At 47.1% G+C, this 25,969-nt stretch overlaps 1 protein-coding gene and 1 long non-coding RNA gene across 21 annotated transcripts in view; one reads left to right on the top strand and one right to left on the bottom strand.

Annotated features, from left to right (window-relative positions):
* Window positions 1–25,969, bottom strand: part of Fnbp1 (formin binding protein 1) — a 126,034-nt gene that overhangs the window by 64,604 nt on the left and 35,461 nt on the right. For all 20 annotated transcript variants that reach the window (XM_040745025.1, XM_040745011.1, XM_040745014.1 and 17 more), the window contains exons 2-4: window positions 14,665–14,780; window positions 7,148–7,204; window positions 6,206–6,353 (exon numbers count right to left, since the gene is read on the bottom strand). In XM_040745025.1, coding sequence (XP_040600959.1) covers window positions 6,206–6,353; window positions 7,148–7,204; window positions 14,665–14,780 — 321 coding nt within the window. The remainder of the gene's footprint in view (window positions 1–6,205; window positions 6,354–7,147; window positions 7,205–14,664; window positions 14,781–25,969) is intronic.
* On the top strand, window positions 15,893–19,199 carry LOC106022460. The gene is made up of 3 exons (XR_001197431.3): window positions 15,893–16,605; window positions 18,024–18,148; window positions 18,984–19,199. It is a non-coding gene; the product is annotated as an uncharacterized LOC106022460 (long non-coding RNA).

The raw sequence follows: 25,969 nt of genomic DNA, 5'->3' as shown, positions 1-25,969 counted from the left end.
AGTGTCTGCCCAGGCTTGTGAAAGCTTCAAAAGCCACTAAGGGCATTGATAATTGTTTCCTCTACAACTTCCTAGATGGTTACTGGGGAAAAGCAATGCTCAGTGCCCAGGGATCAATGAAGCGGATTTTCCAGCCACAGAGAGAAGTGTGCCTGCAGCGCCACTCAGGTTGGCGAGACCATCTGGGATCCTCAGTGGGAGCCCCACATCTCTACAGATTCCTAAGAGATTACTGGGTTTCACTGAGCTGGACCACAGATGAACACAAAAGCAGAGCTCAGTCAGCCTCTAAAACTCCAGTGAGTCTCTTCACTGAACAAAAGTCATCAATGGCGCTATCTGTCATCTACTCAGTGACCTAGACTTCAGATAAGCCAGTCCAGGGCTCAGTGAGGAGTGCAGAGATGCCTGGAAACAGATCTGATCTGGAACTCTGCTGGAGACTCTAATCTAATAAGTGATCAGAGCTTGACTGAGGACCATAACCAGGATGCTGAAGGTACTGCTGCTTTGGGCTCATCTCACTTCTGGGAATTCAGTGGGGTGGGAAGAGAATCTCACTTCCCACAAAGGAAAGCATTAGACCAGGTGCAGTGAGCAAGCCTGCTAACCCAGGTACCGTGGGGCAAGCATGCTAACCCAGGTGCAGTGGGCAAGCCTGCTAACCCAGGTGCCGTGGGGCAAGCCTGCTAACCCAGGTGCCGTGGGGCAAGCCTGCTAACCCAGGTGCAGTGGGCAAGCCTGCTAACCCAGGTGCAGTGGGCAAGCCTGCTAACCCAGGTGCAGTGGGCAAGCCTGCTAATCCAGGTACCGTGGGGCAAGCCCATGCCCCTTTAGAGCCTGAGTTCTTCAAAGCCAGCATCAATTACATCATGGATTTCAGGGATAGCAAAACCCTGTCTCAAAACAAAGAGCTAAAAAGAACTGATTGTAGATTTGTTCAATCTAACCCAATCAAAACTAGTAAACTACAGATCAACACAACAATAACAAGTACTTAAACAATAAACAAACAGAGAGTTTGTGTAGCTAGTTCAAGGGGCTGGTTTTAGGCCCGGACACTGTAAATTCATTTATGAATGAATGACTACAACATCTACTAAAGATCTGACTATTAAAACAATCTGTTGCCGGGCGTTGGTAGCTCACGCCTTTAATCCCAGCACTCGGGAGGCAGAGGCAGGCGGATCTCTGTGAGTTCAAGACCAGCCTGGACTACCAAGTGAGTTCCAGGACAGCCTCCAAAGTCACAGAGAAACTCTGTCTCGAAAAACCAAAAAAAAAAAAAAAAAAAACAAAAAAACAAAAAAACAATCTGTTTTCCAGGGTCACATGGAAAACACTCCTCTATTAAATAGAGAATTGAGGATACAAACTACAGTTGGCGAGGCGGCTCAGCCAGCAAGTTAAAGGTGCTTGCCGCACAAACCCGGCAACCTGAGTTCAGTCCCTCTAAGCTACATAGAAGTGGAAGGAAAAGAACACTCCATGGAGTTGTTCTCACCAGCAGAGTCCTACAGACCCAGCACCGTCCAGCTCCTAAGACAGAACCAAGTGTCTGTGGGGTTTTGTTCTGACCTCAGCAGAAACCAGGAAGTGATATCATCTGGCTTGTGCCACTAAGGAAAGTTGGGGACCCGGAGAAGAAGGTCTGCAGGCAGGAGCTGCATCGTGCAATCAGTGGCCTTGTGGGTAAGCTAGAGAAAACACTAATGAAATAAAACCATGTGAGCTGTGCTTGGCCCTGAGGTCCACGATGCCTGGGTGTCACTCTCAGCTGGACCCTGTGTGACCCCACAGACCCGTAGCACCTCCATATGCTCCAGGCTCCTGAGCACTGGGTAGCATCACAGACCTCCTACTGGGGAGGGTTAACCTGAAGTCACAGCCAATGCTGGCTACTGATACAGAATGAGTGCAGGGCTAACCAATCCCCCAGATCATCAGTGTACTAACACACCCACAGGACATAGCCCTCTAAGCTTTTTGCTTTGTTTTGTTTTGAGACAGGATCTCACTATGTAGCCCTGGCTGTCTTGAAACTTGCTATGTAGACCAGACTGGCCTAAAACTCAGAGTTCTGCCTGCCTCTGGCTCCCAAGGGCTGGAACTGAAGGGGTGCGCCACCACACCTCTCTGTCTTTGAGCCAGGATCTCTTGCAGCCCAAGCTTTAGGCTAGGATCTCTTGCAGCCCAAGCTGGCCACAAACTCACTGTGTAGCTGAGGAAAATCTCAAGTCCATGATCTTCTTTCCTCTGCCTCCCAAGTATGCTCCATCACTGCCTTTTTTATTTTATTAAATTTATTTTGTGTCTATGTGTGTGTGCACATCTTGTGTGTGGAGGTCTGAGGACAACCTGCAGGAGTCAGTTCTTTCTTTCTACAATGTGAACAATGTGAATCGTGGGGATCAAACTTAGGTCATCAGCCTTGAGGGCTGAGGTCTTATCCACTGAGCCACCCTGTGCGCTCTCTCTCTCTCTCTCTCTCTCTCTCTCTCTCTCTCTCTCTCTCTCTCTCTCTCTCTCTCTCTCTCTCTCTCTCTCTCTCCCTCCGTCCCTCCCTCCCTCCCTCCCTCCCTCCTTCTCTCTCTCTCTCTCTCTCTCTCTCTCTCACACACACAGGATTTCTCTGTGAAACAGTCCTGGGTGCCTGGGTGGCCTCAAACTTGCTTTGACCTGGCTGGCCTCGAACTCACAGAGATCTGTCTGCCTCTGCCTCCTGAGTGCTGGGATTAAAGGCGTGTGCCACCACCGCCCAGCCACACACACTTTTGAGGCAGTGTCTTGCTAGGTATTCAGTTCCATGCTCCAATTTGTAACCTCCCAATTGCTGTTTAACCATACTGAGCTATACATTCCTTCAAAAGGGTGGTAGCTATGATATAGGAAAGAAGAGATGCTTCACAACACCACATGTGAAAATACTACAAATATGTATTTGTTGACAGACATTCTTTCCAATATTTCTCGAGATTTCCAAATGTTCTTAAACGTCAGTTTAATTTAATTGCAGAATGCTTTAACAAATACAGTGGTATTTGCAGATCCTCCTGACAGAACATATGACTCCTGGGCCTGGACTGGTGACTCTCCTTAAAAACAAAAGGATGGTTTAGTGGTTAAGAGCATTGGCTGCTCAGTCTGTGATTTCTGTTCCAAGGGATCTAGAATCCTCTTCTGATCACCAGGAACATGGGTAGGCAAAAACACTCATACACATAAAACAAAAAAGTCTTTTTTGCTGTTGTTGTTTGGTTTTGTTTTTTTGAGACAGGGTTTCTCTATGTAGCCCTAATGGTTCTGAAATTCACACTGTAGACCAGGCTGGCCTTGAACTCAATAGATCACCTGCCTCTACCTCCCAAGTGCTGGAATTAAAGGGGTGTTTATGTCACCATCACCAGCTTAAAGTAAATCTTAATAAAAAAAAACTTTTAAGCAATATGGGTTAAGAGATGATATAACAGATTATAAAAAGACAATTAACAATGAGCAAATAGGATAATCTATTTACAAGATAGCAAAGGCATTTGAAGGTCCTTATTTATAAGCTTTTAGAACTAAGTAGACATTAGTACAAGGTGTGTGTCTGTGTGTATGTGTGTGTCTGTGTGCACATGTGCACGCATGCACACACACTAGGGAGGGAACCCGGTGCTTTGCACATGAGAGGCAAGTGTGCAGCACTGAGCCTCACCCCTGGCCCCTCACTGGTGAACCCAGGAAAGTGCTCACCATCGCACTGCTCTCCCAGCCCTGGGCCACACCCGAGGCTTCCCAGCCATTGCTATTCCCCTCTCCCCCTGCACTTCCTGCGCACCTGCCTTCTGCAATGCGGGACCTGATAAGGTGGGCCATGGCATCCTGTGTGAGGTAGGAGAAAAGACAGCAAGCAACTCCGCCTCCTGCTGCTGTGGGGGCAGGGCTAGTGTGGGGGGGGGTGACCAGCACGCACAAGACCCTGTCACCAGCTCTTCTCCAACTTTCCCCCAAATCTAGATACTGTTAAGTACTATGTAAGGGGTAATGGCAGGAACTGGAGAGGTGGCTCAGAGGTTAAGAATGCTGTTGCTCTTGAGGAGGACCCAGTTTAGTTCCCAGCACCCATGTTGGATGGCTCAACTTTCAACAGCCTGTTAACTCCAGTTCTAGGGGATCAGATGCTGTCTTCTGGCCTCAGAGGACATCTGCACACATACAAACCGACTGACTCTGACTCTGACTCTCCCTTTAAAAACACGGGAAGCCGGGCGTTGGTGGCACATGCCTTTAATCCCAGCACTCAGGGGGCAGAGGCAGGCGGATCTCTGTGAGTTCAAAGCCAGCCTGGTCTACAGAGCAAGTTCCAGGACAGGCTCCAAAGCTACAGAGAAACCCTGTCTCAAAAAACCAAACAACAACAAAAATAAAAAATAAAAACATGGCGAAGCTGCAGGATATGGTGACACATACCTTTAACTCCAGCACTCAAAGGCAGAGGCAGGAGGATCTCTGAAGCCAGCGGGTCTATATATTGAGTTCCAGTTCACCCAGGACTACATAAAAAGACCCAGTCTCTAAAAACAAAACCATTGCAAAGCAGGGGAAGGTGAAACAGGAGAGGCCGGGGGAACTTGGTTCACTGTGAGGCAGATGGGAAAGTCTGCTCTGAGAAGGGAACATTCCTAAGGAATGGGCCCTGAGGTGTCTGGAGAGGGCTTTCTGAGGAGAAAAACCTGTACAAAGGTCCTGAGGCCAGAGTGCACAGCCACAATAGCACAGCTGGAGAAGAGGCCTGGGGGAGGGGTGCCGCCCTGAGGCCCTTCCCACCTCCTGACTCAGTCCTAAAACAGAACGGACATTGGCTAAGAAGGGAAAAGCAGTTTTGGTTTGGGGAGCCGGCGAAAATGCTGTCCTGTGGCAGAGGAGGGTCGGTGGTGAGAACACAGCTGAGCCCTTGACAGGATGAAGAGAGAAACCTTTGCAAACGTCAAGGCAAGTTTGAAAGCAGGGCAGCAGGCCAAGGCTGCCACCTGAGTCCGTGTGTTTATTGTCTTTATAGTAGGTGGTAAGGTTTCCTTCTAAGCCCAATGGTTCTGTCTCACTGCATCCTAGATGTCTGACAAAATAAAATGCCTCACTGGGCGGTGGGGATGCACCAGCACTCAGGAGTAGAGGTAGGCAGGTATCTGAGTTTGAGGCCAACCTGGTTTACAGAGCAAGTTCTAGGACAGCCAGGGCTACAGAGAGAAACCCTGTCTTGAAAAACAGTAAACAAGTAAAATGCCTTCCTTAATGGCTGGTTCAGTAGAGAATGTTGTCAAGTTTAGGGCTCCGATACACAGCTGGTTCCTCAACGCTGGAGTTGTGGACTCGTGGGCCAGCTAATTGGATGTGGTGGGAGGTCTAACAGCGGGCCCTTTGAGCCTCCACTGACAAAGGACACCAACCAGGCTCAAGTGAGACAGCTCAGCAGGTAAAGGGATATAACTCCTCCAAGTTGTCTGCTGACCTCTGAATACACATCATGACATGTATTAGCATCCTTATGTAACACACACACACACACACACACACACACACACACACACACACACACACACACACACACAGAGGCCTTAATTTCTGGTCTGCTGGCCTCAACCTTCCATATACCATTACACCTGATTCTAATTTTGTTTATTTCATATTTATCTTTATGTGTATGAGTATTTTGCCTGCATGTACATATGTGAATCGCATTTGTATTTTGTACCCAAGGAGGTCAGAAGAAGGCCTTGGACCCCTTAGAACTGGAGATACAGATAGCTGTGAGCTACTATGTGGGTGCTAGGAACCAAACCTGGGGTCCTCTGCGAGAGCAGCCAGTGCTCTTAATGAACCCTCTCTCCAGCCCCTGTTTGTTTCTGAGACAGGGTCTCACTATGTCACTCTGGTTGAACTAGAACTTGTTATGTAGACCAGGCTGGCCTTGAATTCATAGAGATCACCTGCCTCCTCAACTGCTCAAGTACTGAGATTAAGGCATGCAGTATGTACCTGCTCCCAGCCCCTCTGTTTTTGTTTAAGGCAGGGTCCTACTGTGCAGCCTTGCAGGCCTGGAACTCATTGTGTAGCCCAGTATAGGTGCGAGCCACCACACCCAACCCCATGTGGCTATCTAATGGGAAAACACAAAACACCCTGTCGATCTTTTGGGGGAAGGCACCCCAGCATACATTACCGATTTCCTTTCCTGCTTGAGCTCCTGCACATATCGCATCAGGTCTACCGTGATCTGTGACGTCATGTTCTCGGAGATGACCTCGTGCTGCCCGGCATAGTCATTCATCTCATTCAGGGTGGAAAGAAACGCTTTACATGCCGTGTACCTGGGGACAGAGCACACCGGCTCCTTCTCAGACAAGTCCACCTCCATCCTCACGTCTTACTTGAGGAAATAGTAATTAAAATCAGCCAGCTCTGCACCCGCCTCCCATAGGATCTTGCTGGTTCATTACACAGCAGCTCTGAATCAATTACAGCCCAAACATGGCTGCAGATGCTCTGCGAAACGCAGTCCCTGGCTGTGTTCATTTGGAGCCTAGAAGCCACCCGTGTTCACTGAATGAATACACCAGACACCTGGACCTACACCAAGAGGATGCTTTCACCAACACAATGGCCCATCACTGCTGACCGAGACAGACATAGTTCCTGGATGGACGAACAGTTAGGGCTCCTGACTCTCCAGAGCCAGACTCTAGGACAATGGTTCTCAACCTGTGGGTTCTCAAATGACCCTTTCACAGGGGCTGAAACTTGGATATTTACATTAAGATTTACAACAGCAGCAAAATAACAGTGATGAAGAAGCAACAAAAACAACTTTCTGGTTGGAGTCACCACAACATCTGGAACTCCATTAGCGGGTCGCAGCATTAGGAAGGTTGAGAACTGCTGACTGCACATGCTTGCAGGGCTCCCTAAAACTTTCCTAATTAGTTTCGTGGAATCTGGAGTGGGTCCAGTGGCTCAGGGCCAGGGAGGCTAAAGTCTCATTGTCGCCCCCAAGTTGGAAACAGACACAGACAGGAAGGTGGGATGGGACTTCTGTGACAACATACAGTTTCCTCCCCTTCTTCACAGCCACCGCCCACCACACATCCACCAGCAACGGACATACTTGTATTCTTCTTCTTCCTTAGAGTTCTTCTTGGGTTGGTATTTCTTTGAAAGATTCCTAAGACAAAAATGCAGACATGTCATCATCTTTGGAAACATACAGAGAAATTAGGAATGAAAGATGATGTGTGCCCTTTGCTGGTTTTTAAAAAATTCATAAAGTTGCACAATTAAAACCCATTTGTGGGGCCAGCAGGATGGCTCAGGGGGTGAAGGCAGCTTGCTACCACGCCCAGTGACCTGAGTTTGATTCCCCAGAACCCACATGGTAGAAGAAAAAAACTGACTCAGCAGAGCTGCCCTCTGACCTCTATTCCATGGTATACACCCCCTCACACACATCATATAATAAAAAAACAAAGCCGGGCGGTGGTGGCGCATGCCTTTATCCCAGGATCGGGAGGCAGAGGCAGGTGGATCTCTGTGAGTTCGAGGTCAGTCTGGTCTACAAACCTACACAGAGAAACCCTGTCTCAAAAAATAAAACAAAACAAAGCAAAACAAAACAACGTTAAAAAATCATCTTCAACAGATGACAGGAAATTCACCTATGTCATTTGTACATACACTTACACACATAGACTATTCTTCTACACACATGTGGATATGTAGCAGATTTACCTAATAAACACAGATTTAAAAAGCAACATTTTCTGTAAGGGTGTGTATTGTTGGGGGGAAGCACTTCATATGGAAAGACCCCTTGTCAGTCTCTCAGAGACAATATAGTAAAACAAGGCCACTCCAGAGTCAGGTTGGAGGGGACAATCGGAATGGACAGGGTGAGCACAGATTCTTCTGTGTATGGGAGCTGGGAGCATCGAAGAGCCCTGTGGCTGCACTCCAGGTATTTTTAGTGCGCAGTTTCCAATAGTAACTGTTCTTTTGTTAACCGTAACTTACAAATCGAAAACACCACTTCTAAGTTCACATCTCACATTCTCAAAACTGTGATTTTAAAAAAAAATCAATGATTTAAACCCACATTTTCTCTTTAGCTTCTAGATCTGCACAGTCATACAAATAATTTCGATGGTACATGGAACCGAGGAAAGCTGAACCTGACTCCATGTGGCAAACGCTGCTCGGAAGGGCTAGCAAGAAGGCTCAGTGGGTAAAGGTAGCTGGCCAGCCACCAGGTCTGACGACGTGAGCTTGGCACCCACCCCCGCCCCATGGAAGAAGAGAACCGAGTCTCACAGGCTGCCCTATGTACACTGTGGGAGTCTCACAGGCTGCCCTATGTACACTGTGGCTGCCCCCAATAACAAACAAATACAACTTAAAGGCTTACTCTGTAGTCCAGGCTGGCCTTGAATTTGGGGTGATCCTCCTGCCTCAGCCTCCTCAGTGCTGGAATTATAGGCCTCGGCCATCATGCCCAGCTAAAAAAAGGTTCTCTTTTTCCTGGGATTTAATATGTAGCTAGCGTGGCCTCAAACTCATAGAGATCTGCTTGCTTCTGCCTTGATTGCTGGAACTAAAGATGTGTGCCACCATGCACAACCACAGGCATGGAAATCGCCTTCTACCATTAATTCTTAAACAAGATCAAAGACCTGGCATGCATGATTTTCTGTTAAGACCCTATGTAGCCCTGGATGGCCTGCAACATTTTATGTAGACCAGGCTGACCTCGAACTCATAGAGATCCACCTGCCTTTGCCTCCCGAGTGCTGGGATTAAAAGTATGCTCCAGCATGCCTACTCTCAACTTGCTTGCAAAAGCCTGGGTGAAAGTGTGTGTGATGTGTATTTGCATCCAAGCACGCACGCGCACACACACACACACACACACACACACACACACACACACACACACACACGTCCACATGCAGGGCCAGCAGTCAGTATGGGTCCTGTTCTTCCTCTCTCTGCCTTGTCTCCTTGAGACAGAACCTGGAGCCGGGCTGGCAGCCAGCAAGCCCCGGTGACCATCTATCTAGTCTCCACTCCATCTATCTAGTCACAGCGATGAGAAAAGTCACTCAACAACTCTAAAAGGCAGAACGTCTCATTATTCACATTTTAAAGTTGGAAAAGACGAATCCCAGAGAACAATGTGCCCAATCATACGGCTGCTATGTAACTATAGCCCTGTAACTATAGACATGAATGGGTATGCCCAGCTATTTCTGTGGGTGCTAGGATTTGAACTCACATCTCAGGCTTGACCAACAGACATTCTTATCCACTGAGGCACCTCCAAAGCCCCAAGTCCAAGTCTCTTTTTCCCAACCCCTTGCCCTGGGGACGAGCTTCCTGGATTGTATTAAACTTTTTTTTTTTTTAAACAAAAACAAGCATGCAGGGAAGCTCACAAAACATCGCCCTCACAGTGTGCATCCTCCACGAAACCAGCTCTTCTGGTAGACTAAGGGGAAGGAAAGAGGGAAACAGGAGTTTATGAGGCTGCTGGCTAAGACCTGGCCTACCCTATGAACCACGGGGGACTTTTAAAGCAGACCTTTGGGTCCTTTCCAGGTGCTTTGAGCCAGGGCGCCCAGGGTGGAGCCCAGGAATGTTTGGGACTGTTTTTCCTTTTATTTTTCTGAACCACAAGATATCTGGATCATGAAGGTAGGAGAAGGATGCTTTCCCAGCAAAGGAACAGCACAACAAGAAGGAAACCAGAAGCCTAGTCAGAGGCGTGGGCCTGAGTCCCAGCTACTTGAATCCTAAGTTCAAGGTCTGCCTGGACTATGAGGTCAGTTCAAAAGCAGTCTCAAATAAAAATACAAAATGAACCAGGACATAGCTCAGTGGTACAGAGATTAGAGAGAGAGAGAGAGAGAGAGAGAGAGAGAGAGAGAGAGAGAGAGAGAAGGAGGGAGAGGGGGGAAGGTTTACATTATTAGACAATAAACAACTAACTGATGCTTGCCCTTAGTCTATGCCCTTTGGGAAGAGGTACCCGAGAACAGAGGTGGACCATTTGGAGGCAACTTAGAATGGATGCTGATTCCACCCACCTGGTCACACGAACGGAAGGAAAGCTACAGCCCTGAGTCAGTTCAGACAGAAGCAAACTGAACAGGGATGACACACTCACGGGCGGGGGATCTGCCCTGACAATATCCATGTTGTCCTTTCCCATCGGTGGACTCTGAGGACATGGGCAAAGTGTGGACTAGCCTGTGGTCTCCACTCCTCAGGTCTCAAGGAAGTCCTCATAAACCTAGAGATTCCACAGGAGCATGGCCGGTTCTCCTGAATGACTCAGCCCATCGCCCAAAATGCCAACGAGTTTCAGGACAGACAAGAGCTAGAATCCCCAAGTTAGACCACTTCCTTCACCAGCTGACTCTCAGAGGCAGCTGTGCCCAGCCTCCAGCCTCTAGGCAGAGCATACAGCAAGGCTTTTAGTCTCAGAATCTGAATAAAACATATCCCAAGGGACAGTCTCTTCCAGGGCCATTGCATGTGATGAGAGTGCTGGGAGTCAGCCAGGACTTTCAGTCTCATCTCCTTTGGCCCCTGTACTGGTGATCTTCATGGTCAACGACTAGATGTAGGGTCACCATGGAAGCACACCTCTGGGCGTGTCTGGGAGGGCGTTTCCAGAGAGGTTTGATGGGGGAAGATGCACCCTGTGCGTGGGCAGCACCACCCCATGGGCTGGGGTCTGAATGGAAAGAAAAGTGAGGCGAGCACCCCATTCACCTCTTCGCTCCTGACTGAGTCAGCTCTGCCTCTGTGATGGGCTGTGTCCCCCTAAAACAAACCTTTCCTTCCTACTGGTCACAGGGATGAGAAAAGTCACTCAACAACTCTAAAAGGCAGAACGTCTCATTATTCACATTTTAAAGTTGAAGAAGACGAATCCCAGAGAACAATGTGCCCCAATCATACTACGGCTGTTATGCAAACACAGGACTAGCTTTCCTCTGGCACTGGGGACCTAGAAGATGAGCTCAGCCGCTTCATCAAACTGTCCAAGTCAAGCAGACCCAGTGTGAAAAGATTTGTCAGGCACTGTCGGAGAAAAGAAAGAGGAAAACCCAACCTGGAGGAAAATGAAAAACACACCAGAAAAACAAGCACCTTACTCCCCCACCCCCCAGTATTTCACACTAGTAACACACTTAAAACACAAAACTACATAGCGATAGAGCTGCACCAGACAAGGAGACTCAGGAAATGAACTCTGGGCTAAAACACCAGTGGCAAATGAATTAACAAACACACCAAGCTTTATCCAATTCAACAGGAAAGGAGCAAGATAATCACAGTTCCAAAACAGGAACATAACTGGGGAGCATGCTGAGTGTCTGGGCAGAGAGAGCTTGGACGCATGGTCACACTGCACAGACTGACTCAGAAAAAGCCAAGTTTCCCACAAGGAACACGTTCTGACTGGCCTCAGACCTTCCCACCAAGACCGTGCTTAAAGGAAAAAGGCATGGCCAGGAGAGACCAGGCGCGCAAGGCTTTTAGGCATTTCCCAGAAGAACTTTGGAGATTTCATCAGAAGGAAAAGGGGATTGCTGAGGAACTAGTGTGGCTGCTCCGCAGAAAGCCAGCAGACAGTGGGACAGCAAGCAGACTCAACTGGTAATGATCCAGGCAAGAGACAATAGTGACCCAGACAGAGGTAGCACAGAGAGCCAAGGAGCACTGGCTGGACCCTGGGTCAGAGCCGGGAGTGAGTGGACGGTGCGTCCTGATGGAGGGTGAGAGAAAGTACAGAAAGGACTCTGGGGCTTTTGCCCTAAGCCAGGAAGGGCCAAGCACTCATAGGACAGGTGGGAAAGTGGACTTGCGTGGATGCAGGCATTGATTAGAAATCCCAGGGAGTTTCCGTAAGCTGCTTCTGCAGTCTGGAGGAGAGAAACAGCTTGGAGAGATATAGCTGGGAGGGAGTGATTGCTACACCCACAGGTGCTAGAGTCAGATCCAGCTGGGGTCAAGAAGAGCGCACAGACCGAGGGGAAAGACACAGCAACTGGACACTGCGCACAGCAGCATTAGGAGCAAGGATGAAAATCAGAAATATGGGAGGAGCCCAAGAGACTGCCATTTGGTCTCCAGGAGAGAAAGGTGCTTCCAAGAGATCAAAAGACTATTTCCATGCCTGCCAAAGTTGCAGACAGTCCTCCACAGCACAAGGTGACAAGGGACGGAGGCACCAGGAAGAAACTAAAGAGAAATGAAGACAGTCCCTGAGGGAAGAGCCAGACTAGGCTGCAGTGTAGCACATTTCCTTATTTCCTTCCTTATTTCCTTCCTTATTTCCTTCCTTCCTTCCATTCTTTTCCTTTCCTTCCTTGAGACACGGAGTCAGTTCTCTCCTCCCACTGAACTCAAACTCAAGAGATCCACCTTCCTTTGTCTCTCAAGTGCTTGGGCAGTAGTGTAACCCATCTATTTTCACATGAATGACAACATATCAGGACTACCCAATGTGAAGCTGCCATTTGCTAGTGAAAACCAGACTCTTCTAGGGTTCTAGAAACTGACCTGGATCGAGCTAGTAGGAAGGATACTTTTTTGGTTTCTGCATTCCAGCTACTCAATGTAAACAAAATGTGTCAAGCTAAGAGCTTTCCACAGCCAGAACTGAGATGTGGCATCCTACATTGTAACAACTGAGGATGACCTTGAACTCCTGATCCTCCTGCCTCCACCACCAAACTCAGTTTACATAGTGCTAGGGATGGAACCCAGAGCTCCAACTAAGCCATGTTCCCAGCCCTTTAGTAACAATTTAAAAATATTTTATATCCCAAACAAATTTCCCAGATAATTTTTAAAGTTTAAGAAAGCAGACAAGCTCCCTGCAGGTGCAGGGACAGTCTACCCTTGTGCCATTCCTTTCTAACAGTGGCTTCCAAGGAACTAAAATTTCCCAAGGAATTTCATGCTGGTGCAAGAGAAAAGCTAAAACTGGGTTGGTCTGGGCGAGCAAGATGGTTCAGTGGGTAAAGGAGCTTGCTGCACAAGCCTGGTGACCTGAGTTTGAGCCCTGGAATATGCGGAAGGATAGAAGGAGAGAGCTGACTCCAGAGAGTCGTCTGTGACCTCTACATTTGTGCTGCGGCATGCACACTCCTACACACCACTCACACACACACACACACACACACACACCCCACCACCACCACCACCACCACCACCACACACCACAGGCTGAAGACTGGTACTGAGATGTCACAAACTTCTGACAACTTATCAGACCACCTTGCGGGACACACTAGAGCAGGGACACCACACACCTCTTGCTTTTTATTTAAACGGCTGTCAGGAAGCACAGACGGACTTGGAGGTCACTGGACGCCGTGAAAACTCACACAGAAAAATAATAAAGAACAATGAAAATATAAGCAAATGACCCCGCCGCTGATGAACCTCACAACCAATTCATAGCAAAGAAAGTCAGATTTTTTTTTTCATGACAGGGTTTCTCTGTGTAGCCCTAGCTGTCCTGGAACTCGCTCTGTAGACCAGACTGGCCTCGAACTCACAGAGATCCACCTGCTTCTGCCTCCCGAGTGCTGGGGTTAAAGGTGTACGCCACCACTGCCCGGCTCCGAAGCCTGATTTTGAAAGGGTCAGAGCCAATGCTCACATCCAGGAAAAGCACAGCAGGCTCTGCTGATCCAAGCCACTCGTGGGGAGGGAGAGCTGGTCGAGAGCCTCGCACACAGGATTCCTGTGCTTGTCTGCGCATGTGTACATTTCAACATGAAGTTTACTGACAGCCAAACTTCTCCAAAATTCAACAAAAACCATTAAAAGAAAGCAAAGACCCAAGCCTAGAGGCTGGGTGCAGAGGACAGGGTGACGGGGGAAGGATGGGGTAAAAGTGGGGATTTACCTAGAGGCACGAGACCCTGACTTCGGAAGCACAGCAAAGCAAAGCAGACCAAAAGAAAACAAAACAAAACAGTGTCTGACAGCAAGGACTTCAGTTCGGAGCAGCAGCTCACACCTGTAAACCTGGTTCTCAGGCGCTAGAGACAGGAGGATCAGGAGTTCAAGGCTAGCCTCCACTATATAGTGAATTCAAGGCTAGCCTGGGTTACATGAGACCTTGTCTCAAAGAGAAAATTGAATAAACTAAAGCAATGGCTTCATTTTTTATTTTTACTGTCCTATGAAAAAATTAATTTCCTATACTAAAAAACAGCTGTTTATTTCCAGTGACATATTACTTTACCAGAAAAGATCTCACACACACACACACACACACACACACACACACACACACACACACACACTGTGAAATGAGAATAGAAATCATGCTTGCATCTGCCTGGCAAGATGGCATGACGAGTTGGGGTGGTAAAAAGGCTTGCAGCCAAGCCTGATGACCTGAGTTCAATCCCCAGAACCCACACCAGGGAAGGAGAGAAAATCAACTCCTGGGGTTGTACTCTGATGGCCACACAAGCACACAGCACATACACTCCCCTGCCCTAAAATAAACAAATGCAATAAAACATTTTAATAAAAAAGAGAAGTGAGCCTTCCTTTCTCACACATGCAGGGCCACAGCCACCCTCCCGGCCATCTTACCTGAGCTGCTTGGCATAGCTGAGCTCAATCTCAGTCCTCTCCTTGACAAACTTGATGTACTTTTCAAGAATATCGATGCCCCACTGCGTATGTTTTTCTAAGTTGTCAAACTGATCCTGTTTGAAGAGAGAGAGGGGGGAGTTTATTGTCTCTTTCTGTCTGAAGCTCCCAGTTCCAGGGAGCAACCCTCTCATCATTCACCGATTCAGGAAAGTGGCTCTAACATTTTCCATGATGACACTCGGGGGCTTTTCTGTTGAACGCTTTACATCAGCATCACCAAATTTGGATTGAGCAAGGTTCAGAGTCAGGATCTGTGACCCATTCATCCTTGCTTCCTTGCTCTCTCTTCCTTTTAGGCGCATGACTTCTATATATAATTAATGTTCCATTACAAACGAAAATGTCTCGAATGCCAAAAGCTGACAGTTCTCTCTGTCTCTGTCTGTCTGTCTGTCTGTCTGTCTCTCTCTCTCTCACACACACACACACACACACACACACACACACACACACACACACACACACACACACAAGAGCCCACTAGGGCAGATGGGATCACTCAGAGTAGTTAAGAACGCTTGCAGAGGACCAGAATTTGATTCCCAGCACCCATGCCAGGCAGTCCACAGGCAAAATTCTAGCTCTTGAGGATCAGAAACTCTTTCTAGAACCCAAAACACCTTCATATATATGTGAATACACATACATAATAAATAAAAATAATTTTCCATATTTGTTTTATGTAGATGGGTGCTTTGCCTGTGCATATGTAAGCCTACCATGTGTGCCTGGTGCCCACGCAAACCAGAAGGTCTCAGATCCCTGGATCTGGAGTTACAGGCAGTTAGGAACCACCATGTGGGTGCTGGGAATCAAATCCCGGTCCTCTGGAAAAGCAGCCAATGCTCCTAACTGCTGAGCCATCCCTCCAGCCCTCCCCTCTCCTTTTATATTGAGACAGGGTCTCACTAGATAACCCTGGCTGGGCTGGAGATCACTGGAGATCACAGGAGATCACTGTCTCAGGAGCGCTGGGACTAAAAACGTGTATCATCACACCCACTATTTTTTTAAAGAAAGAACTGGCTGCTTAAATGTGGAGAAAGGAAGTGGCAGGGAAGGGTTATGAAATTCGGCATGTTCCAAATGAGTAAAACGGCTCAATGTAGACTTTGCTACACTGTGTGCCACAAACAGTGGTTGGATCCAGTGAACCAGAACTGGGCAGGGGTAAGCCACACCTTGCAGTGTTTCTTGCAAGACAGGCAGGCATGCCAGCCTGGTGACACACAGCTGCAGAGACGGTTAAGACATGGATTTGTCCCCTTTGAATGCAGGTGAGGGTGGGAGGGCACCAGAGAATGGGCAGGGGTGACGACACTGGAGACAGCGTAGGGTCAGGTTACCCAAGGCCTGCAGTGCACAGTGACGGAGCTCAGACTCTAAAAGGCACAAACTGCTCTTGCAAGAGTGTGGCCACAGCTCTGCGTGGGATCACGTGAGACAGGGGCCAGGAGACTGTACTAATGATCTGAGAAGTGAGAGCAGGAGGGAGCCATTTTGGAGACACTTGGCAAATGCTACTGTAAGCGACATGTTGGCTGCAGACTCTAAGCGAGGGGGAAGGGCTGCAGGGTGACCTGGGTTCTGCTTCCTGAGTGCAAATAAATAGTTCTGACAGGCAGGGAGACTCTATGCAGTTTGGCCAGGCGAATCGAGGGTTTGGTGTGCACGACAGAGCCGGGAAGCATAGGTGGACTGAGTTCACAGAAGGATGCCGGGGAGTGGACAGGTCTGGAAGGACAGCCACAGATCCGATGCCAGAGGGTGGCAGCTACACAAGAGCAGCAAGGAGGACTGGCCCAGGAAGTGGAGCCGGAGAGCGGTGGAACAGAGCCAGAGAATGCATTAGTCAACCCAGGACGAGTATCCAGCCAGGTCAGATGGGAAGTGTGCTGCTGCCTTGGTAGGGGGGGGGGGGATGGGGGGACGACGACTTCAGAGAGGATTTCACTGACACAGGCCACCAACAGTCTCAGCGGCTCTACTGTGGGCCCCTAGTGTGCCCAGAGTCCCTGCCTGGTTTCACCAAGACGTGCGAAGTGGGGAGGGTCAAGCCAATGTATAAACGACACTTCAGCTGTTCTTCCCAGCCTTTTCCCTGCGCTATGGTCGACGCTGGCACAGTGCTGGGCTGGAGCTCAATTGGTGGAGTGCTTGCCTAGCGCACATGAAGCCCCGGGTTCCTCACGGACTGGGTGTGAGAGCACACATCTGTAGTCTCAGCACTCAGAAGGTGGAGGCAGGAGGATCAGAAGCTTAAGGCCATCCTTAGCAAATATGAAAAAGGCCTGGACTCCATAAGACCCCATCTCAAGCCGGGCGTTGGTGGCGCCCGCCTTTAATCCCAGCACTTGGGAGGCAGAGGCAGGCGGATCTCTGTGAGTTCGAGGCCAGCCTGGTCTACAAAGTGAGTTCCAGGACAGCCTCCAAAGCCACAGAGAAACCCTGTCTCGCAAAACCAAAAAAAAAAAAAAAAAAAAAAAAGAGACCCCATCTCAAAAAAGAGGGGAGGGTGAGCTGGAGATGGCCCAGTGGTTAAGATCCCCTCTTGCGGGCTGGAGAGATGGCCCAGTGGTTAAGAGCGCCTCTTGCAGAGGCCACGTGTTCTAGTCTCAGCATCCACTTTGCCCTGTGTAACTTCAGGGGATCTCAGGCTGCTTCTGACCTCCTCAGGCACCGTGCTGTTGTGCCCAAACCTACACTCATAAATGCAGGCATATCTCTGTGAGTCCAAGGCCAGCCTGGCTTACAAAGCAAGTTCCAGGACAGCCAGAGCTGTTACACAGAGAAACCCTGTCTCAATAAACAAAGCAAAACTATCTTTAAAAAGGCAAACTCTCATGTATTACATCCTGAGTGATGGTTCCCCTCCCCAGCCTCTCCTCCCACCTTCCCTCTCTCTTGGCTCCACTCCTCCTCCATTTCACTTCAGAAAATGGAAATTCTCCCAGGAATATAACCAAACATGGCAATAAGACTAGACACATCCCCTCATATTAAGGCTGGATGAGGCAACCCAGAAGGAGGAAAAGGGCCCCGAGAGCAGACAAGAGTCAGAGACAGCCTCCATTCCCACTGTTAGGAACCCCACAAGAACACCAAGCTACTCAATCATAACACATATGCATAGGACTTAGGTCAGACCCCTGAACAATTTCCCAGATCTATAAGCCCCAAAGAGAATCCCAGGCAGTTGATTCTGTGGGCCATGTTTTTGTGGTGTCCCAGAGTCCAAGAGGCTACACATCTTTGGTCAGAACCGTGATATATACATTCACAATCTCACCCCTCAGGAAGCTGATACGGGAAGAATACATGAGCCCAGGAATTCAAGGCCAGCCTAAGCAACATAGTGAAACTCTGGCAGCAGCAACAAGAGCTATACACACTTAACATACATAACCTGAAGAGTCTGAAAGTAAGTATGCACCCAAGAGACCGACCACAATCTACCCCACAAATACACATCCTCCTTCTAAAAGCTTCCTCTCGTCCTTTGATTCCTGGTGAGTGATTCAGCGTCTTCAAACACAACGCAGCGTTGTCGAGTGCCGAGCGGAGCTGAGATTTCTTTCAGCTCACTTTTCCATCAGCCTTGAGTCAACCAGCCATGTGTCCTAGTTTCCTTCCTGTTGCTGTGATAAGACACCCAGACCAGAGGCAACAGAGAGGAGAAAGTGTAGGATTTCCCCTATACCCCAGGTCACAACCCATCCCTGAGGAAGTCAAGGCAGGAACCATGGAGGAGCACTCTGGCTAGCTTTCTCACACACTCATGCTTACCATGCTTTCCCCAGGACCATCGGTCTAGCGGACAGTGTTACCCACAGTGGGCTGGACCCTCCTAAATCAATTCGCAATCAAGATAAGCACCATAATAATGCCCACAAGTCAATCTGGTGTGGACATTTCCCTCAAGTGAGACTTCCTTGTCGGGTGTCAAGCTGACAGTAAATGCTGTGATTACTGTCTTACAGTCACCGTATCTAGTTTAACTGCTTTAGTCTTGCTCGCTCCCAGCCAGGTGCATAGAACAATATCAACTAAAGACACTCTCACGAAATGACTCTCACGAACACTAACCCCTGCAAAGCACTAATAACCAAACTTTTTAAATGTTGTTATTTAAAGGGGGGAGGGGCAAAGACGTAAACATTTATCACTTTTTACTTCTTAATCTATCCCACACCTCTCCCAGATTCCATTTTAAGAAACACTGCTGAGAACATTATTTATTTATGTTATCTCTACAGAGGATGGTTGTTGAGCAAATGAGCAGGGTAAACCGGACGGCAGGTCTCTGTAAACAACTGGAGAAGGAAAATACACAATGAACTCAAGTGATGGTTATGAATGAACGGCTCCTAGCACTCAGGACTTCTCCAAAGTGCTCTGCTGGTCAGTGACCCTTTCTTGATCTATCAGTTAGATTTAGTTAAAAATAAAAGCTAGGGTGATGGCTCTGTGAATAACAACATGTTTGCCTTGACAACAAGAACACCTGAGTCCAATCCACAACACACATGTCGGTCAAAGTGCCCAGTTCCCCCAAGAAACCCTTCCACAAAGAACTTAGTCTACCTTAAAACTGACTGACTAATAATATGCTTTCATTGGCTTCAGTTTGAGACAGGGTGTTCTACGTAGCCCAGTCTGGGCTCAAACTCCCCATGTAGCCAGGATGACCCTGAACTCCTGATCTTCCTTCCTCAACTTCCCACATGCTGCAATTAGAGGCACGCATAGCCAAGCTGGTACTGACAATCAAACCCAGGGCTTCTGTGTATGCTAGGCAATCACTGTACCAACAGAGATACTCCACAGTCTTCAACAATGGGTTTTCCATAGTTATCAGTTATCAGACCGTTTTGCAAACTGTACCAAAGCCCTTTCTCAAAGAACAGGATCCAGCCGGATACAGTGGCGCACACCTTTGATCCCAGCACTCAGGAGGCAGAGGCCAGTCTGGTCTACAGAATGAGTTCTAGGACAGCCAGGGCTACACAAAGACAGAGAAACCCTGTCTCAAAAAAGAATAAAAACAAAAACAAACTGGAATCAAACAGAACAGAGGATCTTCACAGTAAAGCCTTCACTAGTAACAAGAAAATGAATGCCTGCTGCCTCCAAGCAGCATCCTCTGTAGGATTAAGGCATCCCTGAAGGGACCACACCCTGCAGCTACTATCACAGGACAAGGCAGCCAGAGGAAAATTCAAAACAGATGAAAAAGCAACCGGCCCACTTACATTCTTGACTAAAATGTGGAAAATTTAATGAGAAGAAATTCCAAATCTTAAAAAGACTGCTTTGTGAGCAAACATTGTAAATGGTCCTTAAAAAGCATTCCAGGCCCCAGTGAGGATGGTGTTGTTATCAAGAACATAGTCCTTCCTAAAGCAACCTAGTGGGGCAGCCTGCAACCCAGCAGCTGGGAGGTTGAAATAGAGGGATCGCCAAGCATTCAAGGCCAATACTGTCTCAAAACAAACAAAAACTCCCTGGCCTGAGATGGCTCAAGAGATAAAGACACTCACCTCCAACTGAGTCGCTCCCCAGACCCCCAAGGTGGAAGAGAACTGATTCCCATAAGTTGCCCTCTGACCTCCACATGCACAGAGTGGCATAGATAAAATGTAACAAACAAGCCCTTCCTTTTGCCTGGGCTCACATGACTGCAGCCCTACAGACCCTTTGTCCTCTTTAAATTTATCGAGGCCACTAAGGAGCCTTTACATGGATTATATTTATTACTATTTTATGTGAAATTATGGAGACATTGTTTAAAGTATTGATTCACTTACATAGCAACCACAAGCACATCACATGTTTACATAAATGACATTGTTTTTCTGCTTACAAACTGGAGTTTTCTAAACCAAACACAATAGGAGGAAGGGCGGCTTCACAGAAGACAGGCTGTTTCTGTGTTCAGTCTGCAGCCATCGCTGACCACCAGGTGAGTCAGAGAAAAAGTCAACCGCACTCAGGCAGGCAGTGAGAACAGGGAGGACCCAGCCTGTCATCACTGCGTGGGTGCGTGCGTGCGTGCGTGCGGTGTGTGTGTGTGTGTGTGTGTGTGTGTGTGTGTGTGTGATTTGTTTGTTTGTTTATTTTATGGTAGTGTTTCTCTTTATAGCCCAGGCTAGCCCTATATTCACTACGATGTCAAAGTCCCGAGTTCTACCTCTACACCTTTCAAGTCCTGGTATAACAGGTGTTCATGCACCTGGTGAAGTCTTTACCTTTTTGGGGGGGGGGGGGGGCTGCTGTGGGTGGACTCTATGACCCTGGCATACTAGGCACTCACTCTACACGAACCCACATTCTCAGCCCTAAGAAGAATAGTTCAATGGCCTTTGCAGATAACTGGATCTCTTCCTTGCACCACATAGTTTCTCAAAGACTAGGGACCAAATGATACCAGCAGCCACAGCAAAAAACTATCCACAACCGTTAGAGTGAAACCTACCAGTCCACCTTGCATAGCAAATGGAACTTTTACATATGCAGGATTATGTGTTATTCACTGGTGTCAGGTAGTCTCAGCTGCTGAAACACCGAACACCAGGGAAGGGGGAGCCTCAGCTGAGGAATTACTTCCATCAGACTGGCCTGTGGGCCGTAGGAGTGCCTCACAAACCAAGGGCAGTGCTATCCCTAGGCAGGTAGGCCTGGGCTACATAAGAAAGGCAGCCAAATAAGTTGGGGAAGGGACCAGCGAATTGTGTTCTAAGGTCTTTGCTTTAGTTCCTACCTCCAGGTTGCTTCCCTCAATGATGGACATAACCGAGAAGCAAAAAACAAAACAAACAAAAAAAACAGCCGGCGGTGGTGGCGCACGCCTTTAATTCCAGCACTCGGGAGGCAGAGGCAGGCGAATCTCTGTGAGTTCAAGGCCTGCCTGGTCTACAGAGCAAGTTCCAGGACAGCCTCCAAAGCTACACAGAGAAACCCTGTCTCGAAAAACCAAAAAAAAAAAAAAAAAAAAAAAAACCAAGAAAAACAACGACAAAAACCCCCAAAACCCTTTCCTCCCCAAGTTGCTTTAGGTTAGTGTTTTATGACAGCAAGCACACTAGATTTTTATTTAAGAAATACTTTCCTTAGTATATGTAGATCTTTTATGATGCTTAAGTTATTCCACCATTTAAAAAATTTTTGAGCCGGGCGGTGGTGGCCCATGCCTTTAATCCCAGCACTTGGGAGGCAGAGGCAGGCGGATCTCTGTGAGTTCGAGGCCAGGCTGGACCGACAGCCTCCAAAACAATACAGAGAAACCCTGTCTTGTAAAAACCAAAAAAAAAAATTTTTTTTGAGTTGCTTTTGTCCCATCATTGCCTGTCTCCTGTTTGTAAGCTGTCAGGCTCATAGTGAAAATACAAATTTCCTCAAATTCTAATTTCTTACATAGAAGCCAGAATGCTATAATTTAAGTATTGCCAGTTGCTCTTCATCCAGTGTGGGGAAACGGCTGCCACATAGCGAGAGCTTGCCTTTCAGATGAGAGTGGTGTCCCAAGAAAGAGAGGCCACGAGCCCAGCAAACGTTCTGCTCTGTACCAATGTGCTGAGGAATGCATTCTCCACAGCATGGACACAAAGGAAGGAGGCTTGTCCTCTAATCAAGACTTCATAAAATTAAGAATCTGAGCCAGGTATGGCAGCGTACACCTGGAATCCCGGCACTGGGGTGGTAGAGGCTGGCAGATCGGGAATTCAAGGTCATTCTTGGTTACCCGGCAACTTTGAGGGCAACCTGGGACACAAGAGACCTTGTCTCAAAACAAACAAAAACCCCACAATAGGCAGAGCTTGAGAGTTGGGTCATCCATTAGGAGGGTACTCTGTTCTTGCAGAGGACATGAGTTTAGTTTCCAGTCTGTAACTGTAGTTCCAGGGATCCAACACCCTCTTCTGACCTCTAAGGGCTCAGTTACACACAAATAAAAGTAAACAAAGGGCTGGAGAGATGGCTCAGCAGGCAAAGAGCTTGCTGTTCAAAAATGAGTTGGGCTCTCCCATGGCCTGGAATCCTAGCACCAGAGAAGAAGAAACTGGAGACTCTCTTGAACAACCTAAATTAGCAACCTCCAAGCTTGGTGATATAGCCTGTCTCAAAAAATAAGATTGAGGGCTGGAGAGATGGCTCAGAGGTTAAGAGCACTGACTGCTCTTCCAGAGGTCCTGAGTTCAATTCCCAGCAACCATATGGTGGCTCACAACCATCTATAATGAGATCTGGTGCCTTCTTCTAGCTTGTGGACATATATGCAGACAGAACACTGTATACATAATAAATAAATCTTTAAAAAAATAAGATTGAGAATGGCTGAAGACATTTGACATCACTCTCTGACTTCTAAATGCACATGCAGGGATGTTACTTCCCCACCCTCCAAAAAATATAATAAACTGGGTATGCTTACACAATCACAAACTTCAAAGAAACTAATTGTGGAACCATGCCAACACATACAGAGTTTGTATGTGCACATACATACAATAAATAAACATAATTCTAAAGGTTTATTTATTGAGAGGGAGGCCTGAATTTCAGGCCCAGTGGGTGAGACCACAGCAGCAGCTTCCGGCTTCCAGAAGCTATCGAAAGAAGTTCCTCTGGGAAAGAGCACCTGTGTCCCAGCCAGTATCCACTGCCACTTCTTGGCTGGAAATACCCCACTGCTACAGCGACCACTGGACCCTCAGCCCCACCTATACCTCAAGGAGCAATCACCAGAGCCATAGCCCCACCTCCAACAGGAAGAGCATCTGTCCAGCGGAGCTGTAGCCCCACCTGCACCTTAAGAAGAGACACCTGAGCCTTGCACAGACTTCCACCAGGAGGAGTAATCATCGGAGGCTCTGCTCTGCTTGCACCTGAAGGAGTGGTCAACAGAGCCACAACCTCCAACTACAACAACTGGAGAAAGAGAGACCCCCTGAAGCACAAGCTCCACCTATACAGATTAGAGGAAGAGATGTGTAGACAACACGGTAAGAACACACTCAACGATATAAAGTACAATGCCACATCACTAGAAACTAGTGTTGCTATAACAGCAGGACCTGAGCATCCCAACGCAGATGAAACAGAAGAAAACAACCTAAAAAATAACTTCATGAAGATTATTGAGGCCCTTAAAGAGGGAATGAAAAATTCTCTTAAAGAAATGGAGGAAAAGACAAACAAAAAATTGAAGAAAACGACAAACCCCTTAAAGAAAACCAAGAAAAAGCAATCAAACAAGTGAAGGAAACTATTCAAGATATGAAATCTGAAATAGAGGCAATAAAGAAAACACAAACCAAAAGAATTCTGGAAATGGAAAATCTAGTAAATGACCAGGAACCACAGATGCAAGCATAAACAACAGACTACAAGACATGGAAGAGAGAATCTCAGGCATTGAAGGTACAATAGAGGACATAGATTCATTTGTAAAAGAAAATTTAAATCCAACAAATCCTTAACACAAAACATGCAGGAAATCTGGGACACCGTGAAAAGACTGAACCTAAGAATAACAGGAATAGAAGAAGGAAAAGAAGTCCAACTCAAAGGTGCAGAAAATATATTCAATAAAATCATAGAAGAAAACTTTCCCAACCTAAAGAAGGACATGCCTACGAAAGTACAAGTAGCTTACAAATAGTCAAATAGACTGGATCCCCCCCCCAAAAAGTTCCCTTGCCACATAAGAATCAAAACAATAAACATACAGAATAAAAAAAGAATATTAAGAGTTGCAAAGGAGAAAGGCCAAGTAACATAGACAGAATTATACCTGACTTCTCAATGGAAACAATGAAAGCCTAAAGGTCCTGGACAGAAGTTATGCAGACACTGAGGGACCATGGATCCCAGCCCAGACTACTTTACCCAGCAAAGCTTTCAATAACCATAGATGGAGAAAACGAGATATTCCATGATGAAACCAAATTTAAACAATACCTATCCACAAACTCAGCCCTACAGAAAGTATTAGAAGGAAAACACCAACCCAGGAAAGTCAGCGACATCTACAAGAACACACGCAATAGATAAGCTTATAGCAGCAAATCCCAAAGAAAGGAATTGAGCACAGTGCCATCACCAACAACATAAACAAAAATACCAGGAACTAACAATCACTGGCCATTAATACAAATGGTCTCAACTCACCTATATAAAGACACAGGCTAATGATGGGAGATATCCTTCTGTATATGTTACTCTTATTGGTTGATGAATAAATCATTGATACGTCAGTAGCCAGGCAGGAAGTATAGGCGGACCTATTAGATGAGGAGAAGGCTGGAGAGAGGCCAAAGGTGTAACATGCTGGATTACAGGTAAGTTACAGCCTCGTGGAACTATGCAGTTTAATAGAAATGGGTTAATAATTAAGAGAGAGCTAGCCAGTAAGGAGTCTAGCCATCAGCCAAACAGTTTAATAAGTAATATAGCGTCCATGTGTTTATTTGGGGCTAAATGGCTGTGGGACCAGGTGGGACAGAAACTTTCATCTTCATGCTAATAGATTGGATATGAAACCAGAATCCATCCTTCTGCTGCATACAAGAAACACACCTCAACCTCACAGACATTACCTTAGAGTAAAAGGCTTGGAAAAAAATTTCCAATCAAATGGAATTAACAAACAAGTTGGTGTAGCTATCCTAATATCTAACAAAATAGACTTCAAACTAAAATCAGTCAAAAAAGATAAAGAAGGGCATTTCATATTCGTCACAAGAAAAATCCATCAGGAGGAAATCTTAATTCTGAACATCTATGCCCCAAACACAAGGGCTCCTTCATTGTAAAAGAAACATTACTAAAGCTAAAATCACAAATCAAGCCCGCACACTAATAGTGGGAGACTTGAACACCCAACTCTCACCACTGGACAGGTCTGCCAGGCAGAAGCATAACAAAGAGAAATAAAGGAAGCCGGGCGGTGGTGGCGCAGGCCTTTAATCCCAGCACTTGGGAGACAGAGGCAGGCGGATCTCTGTGAGTTCGAGGCCGGGCTGGACCGACAGCCTCCACAACAATACAGAGAAACCCTGTCTCGTAAAACAAAAAACAAAAACAAACAAACAAAAAAAGAACCAATTCTTTGTCTCATTGATTCTTTGTATTGTTTTCATTGTTTCTGTTATTGATTTCAGCCCTCAATTTAACTATTTCTTGCCATCTACTCCTGGGTGAATTTGCTTCTTTTTGTTCTAGCATTTTTTAGTTGTTCTAT

Source organism: Mesocricetus auratus, unplaced genomic scaffold (assembly GCF_017639785.1).
Source record: "Mesocricetus auratus isolate SY011 unplaced genomic scaffold, BCM_Maur_2.0 Super-Scaffold_100004, whole genome shotgun sequence".
Lineage (NCBI taxonomy): Eukaryota > Metazoa > Chordata > Mammalia > Rodentia > Cricetidae > Mesocricetus > Mesocricetus auratus.
This window is presented reverse-complemented; position numbering and strand designations above follow the sequence as displayed.